We start from the raw sequence: 4328 nt of genomic DNA, 5'->3' as shown, positions 1-4328 counted from the left end.
TGCGGTCCAGAGGCGGTGCGGTCCAGAGGCGGTGCGGCTGACCGTGTTCGTCTTCTCCTGACCCACAGGTGTCCCGGTTTGGAGATGTGAACCAGAGAAATGGCAGATGATGGAAAAAGCCGGGATGGAGGAGGCAGGAAGGACCCGGGCGAGGCCAGCAGGTCCTGTCCTGACCCTCACAGTCTCTTCCCTCTTGGCACCACGAAGCGGAACCAGAACCAGAACCGGGGGATTGTGATCCATCTGACCGGCACCGAAGGGGAGTGGGACAGCTTGGAGGACGATGAGCTCGTCTTCTCCCTGGACCACGGCGAGGAGCAGCCCCTTCCTGCGGAGGACGACAGAGGCTTGAACTTCCATGTTCCTCTGTCCCCGTCATCGCCTGGTTCCCTGGGGAGCTGCTCTGCGGCGCCCCCTGGCTTCCTGTCCCCAGGGCCGTCCTCACCCAGCCAGCGGCCCCTGGCCGGCCTCGTCAAGTCGCTGTCCACTGAGCTGGAGCCGAAGGAGGGCTCCACCCTCAGACCCAGGCCTCTCCTCAGCCTGGTGAAGTCCATCTCCACGGAGCTGTCCCACTCGGAGCCCGAGGTGTCTCAGTCCAGGTCCGACTCCCGTCTCAACCTCCACCTGTGGAAGCAGCTGACCCAAACCAAACCCCGGAGCGGTGGGGACTCCCGCACGGCCCCGCCGTCCCCCAGCGCGGAGGGCCTGAAGGGGGGCTTCTTCAAGATGGAGCTGGAGGACACGAGGAGGAAGCTGTCCGAGGCCGTGCACGAGCCTCTGAGCTGCATGTTCAGCAGGATCCTGGGGGACGACGGCGCAGGGAGCAGGCCCACTCATCAGGCGAGGGACGGCAGCGTGGACACCGTCCTCTCAGAGTCTCCGGTGAGGACCGGAAGGAGACCAGATGGAGACGTTCTGCCCGCGTTCGACTGGCCTCCGGTCGGAGCGCGGCCCGGGCCGCGGCGCCGCCCGTGTCCCGTCCATCACCACAGAGAGCAGGAGCTGGAAATATGCCAGGATGATGACATGATGCGAGTGTTTRCCACCGAAGCTCCCAGGAAGGTCAGGAGGTCGCCCGGCGCCCCAGAACCAAACGGCTCCGGTCCGGATCCTCAGCCTCCTCTGCCATGCATGAGTCTGTTCTGCGTGGCGGTTCTGTCCTACGGCTACTTCATCCTTCCTYTGGGTCCGTACGTCTCGGGCCTGGCGTCGGGCCTGGCTCTGGGCTTCCTGCTCGGCCTGTTCCTCATTCGGGTCGGCTCGGCTGACCCACACAGACCGGCGCCGGCCCAGCAGGGTGAGGCCCGTTTCCCAGGCGGCTCCAGCACCGAGCCCGACGTCCTTCAGGTAGGCGAGCGACGGAGTCAGGAAGTCCAGGCTCTGCATCTGGATTAATAATCTGGATTAATAATCTGGATTAATAATTCATACCTTCACAAAGCTTCTGTTATAAATGTCGGTTCCAAGCCAGATATCTAGTTTGGACATGAGCATTTAGCTCAGGACTAAATATGTAGCTTGGAAGCTAATTCACCTGCCGCTACCAGGAAGTGAACTACCAAAATAAAAGCTGTCTCTTCCTGTCTTTGTTTCTGTTCTTGAACTTTTCATCTTAAAATAAAGATTCTCCGTTTTAAAGGCAATCCAGACATTTAGCAACGGATCTACGGCAACAGCTTTTATTTTGATTGTCTACTTTTGCTTATAGGCAAGTGATTTGCATATTTAGTTTGAAAATATGACWTTTATWACTGAATAATTAAATCAGACCTGAAAATGAATCTGATTTTTCTCTTATTACAGGATAAATGAAATAATTGTAACTTTACAGCAGCTTCAGATATTCAGATGTGAACCTGAGATAATAAATAATAAAGATAATAAATCATCTTATTACATTTTCAGGAATTTCATCCAATAAAACTGAAGGAAAAGATTCACAAAAGACTCATAACTTAGATCTTTTATTGCTGACAGAGCTCCACTCCCACTCTGAAGCTCGGGTCAGAAGCTTTCATACCAGATGTCATCAGAGAAACAGGAGGTTGAACAGAACTGAAGATCTGAAATGGACTCRGGCTGCATGAACACCGACAATAAGAAATATTACAAATATTTCACATCCAGAACCAGAACTTCACCCGAACAGCAGGAAGCGGCGCTGCTTTTCTCCTGATGGGTCTCTAGGAGGCGCCAAGCCGCTTCCTTCCTCCGTCCATCACAGATTAAAGTCCAGAACATCAGGCACCGCGGGTCCAATTAGGCCCGTCGGAACCGCGGCGGCGCCGTGATTAGCCCGCTCCTTCTGGCTGAGCCTGGCAGCAGCAGGAGGAGGAGGTCAGAGGTCGCCATCAGCGGCTCCATGTTGGAGGATGAAAACGCTGTGGAAGGATAATCTCTGTCCTGGTTGATCGCTAGCTTAGCTTTAGCTTGAAAGCTTCCAACGTCCCGAACTCAGAAGGTTTTCCATGTTCCATCTTTTGCATCGTCTGGCTTTGTTTTGGCTTCAGGAAGCCGTTATTTCTCCCAAACTAAATGTTTTTAACTCGGGTCCCCCAAGTTGAACACAATCACACAGGAAGGAGCTCCTGTAGCAGTCAGTGTCTCAGCGGGTCTGCAGAGGCCTCTGACCGCAGTCTGCCTGGTCTCATGCTAACATGCTAACAGCTCGTCAGGCACCAGAGCTGATATTCCACAGCGACATTCTGGGTGACATCACCAGTTTGTTAGCTAGCTCTGCTGATCCTCCTCCTTTGCTTTTGCTGCTCCTCTTTACATCTGTTGGTTAGAAAGACGAGTAGAGAGTCTGGGGTTTGGTCCATGTCTGTCATGACCTCATACTCCAGGTATTATATGAGCTATTGATATGCTAATAACCTTGTTACCATGGTTACGCTCCATAACAACCGTCCAGCAGTAAAAGAGCAACAATCCTTCCAGCTGCACAGAACCAGAGGAATAATGACCCAAACAGCAGAGCCACAGAGCTCATTATTCACAGTAATTATCATTTTTATCACTGTTATTAAATATTATGACAGTAACTATGAAGCTGTTCAGGTCGGCAGCCGACTCCTGAAGGTCGGCAGCCGACTCCTGAAGGTCGGCAGCCGATTCCTGAAGGTCGGCAGCCGACTCCTGAAGGTCGGCAGCTGCTCTTGTTGAACCTGCTGCTGTTTTCAGGGTTGGATGAATGAGATCCAGGATTACGACCCAGAAATCTTCCACCCGGCTCTGACCCACTCCGTGTTCGCCACGCTGCAGGGCTGCAGCCTCCGTCTGGATTACCCACGATGCAACATCCGGCGCCGCGCCGCTCACGACGACCCGCCGCAGGAAGTGGGCTTCATCAAGACGCGCTGCTTCCGGCTGGCAAACAGCAAAGTAACATCTGAACATTTCATTTCACTTTTCATTCTTATCCAGATTTATGCTCCAGGTTCAGAAAATTCAACTGACTGATGAAAAAGTGAGGCAGTAAATCTATGGAGAGCCAATCCTGCCATAATGATGAGAAAATGCAGAAATTTAAAAAAGGCTCAACAAATTAGCAAAAGATTAAAATACGGTAAATTATTAAATGCTGGCAGTAATTACATTAGACAGTGAGACAAATATGTTTATTAACTTTATTTACTCACCTTTGTAATTATGACCTTTTTTATTAATCATAATTTTCAAGACAGGCAGAAATAAAAAGCTTTGATACATTTAAAACTAAAGCTGAAAATGATAAACAATAATAAATAAGGTGATTTTAAACGTTCAAAAAATTAGATTGATTCAGGAATCAAAGCAGAAAGAGTTTCTGATCTGAAGAGACGTTTTACTGCCACAAGAAAACATCTGGTTCTGGTTCTGGTGGTTCTGGTTCTGGTGGCTCTGGTTCTTCATCATGCTGCCTCCTTCCTGAAGGTCTTCCTCCTGCCGGTGGCGCTGGCTCGGAAGAGAGTCTGGAACCCGAAGTATCCCATCTGCATCCAGCTTGGAGCAGAGGAGGACGGAACCGGGTCAGAACAGAACCTGGGTTCTGATCCAGCACAGACTTCCTCCACGCAACCTGGCGCCGCCCCGCCTGCGCTCTACCTGTTCGGACGCACGGGCCGGGAGAAGGAGGAGTGGTTCCGCCATCTCCTGTCGGCGGTCCGGGACGGGCCGAGGGCCGGCCGACCCGGTAACAGCCAACCTGGTAACACCCGATCCGGTACCAAACGACCCGGTGACACCCAATCCGGTACCAAACGACCCGGTATTAAACGACCCGGTGACAAACGACCCAGTGACAAACGACCCGGTGGCAAACAATCCGGTACCAAACGACCCGGTAC

The 4328-nt window shown here is 52.1% G+C and overlaps 1 protein-coding gene across 1 annotated transcript in view; it reads left to right on the top strand.

Annotated features, from left to right (window-relative positions):
- Positions 1–4328, top strand: part of tex2l (testis expressed 2, like) — a 19050-nt gene that overhangs the window by 7440 nt on the left and 7282 nt on the right. Inside the window, exons 2-4 of the mRNA XM_008436226.2 lie at positions 69–1347; positions 3184–3384; positions 3916–4189. Of these exons, the coding sequence (XP_008434448.1) occupies positions 100–1347; positions 3184–3384; positions 3916–4189 (1723 nt within the window). The 5' untranslated portion in view covers positions 69–99. The remainder of the gene's footprint in view (positions 1–68; positions 1348–3183; positions 3385–3915; positions 4190–4328) is intronic.

The sequence above is a fragment of the Poecilia reticulata genome, linkage group LG19, assembly GCF_000633615.1.
Source record: "Poecilia reticulata strain Guanapo linkage group LG19, Guppy_female_1.0+MT, whole genome shotgun sequence".
In the NCBI taxonomy this organism is placed as follows: Eukaryota; Metazoa; Chordata; class Actinopteri; order Cyprinodontiformes; family Poeciliidae; genus Poecilia; species Poecilia reticulata.
Note: the sequence above shows the minus strand (reverse complement) of the source record. Positions and strands in the feature narration are given on the sequence as shown.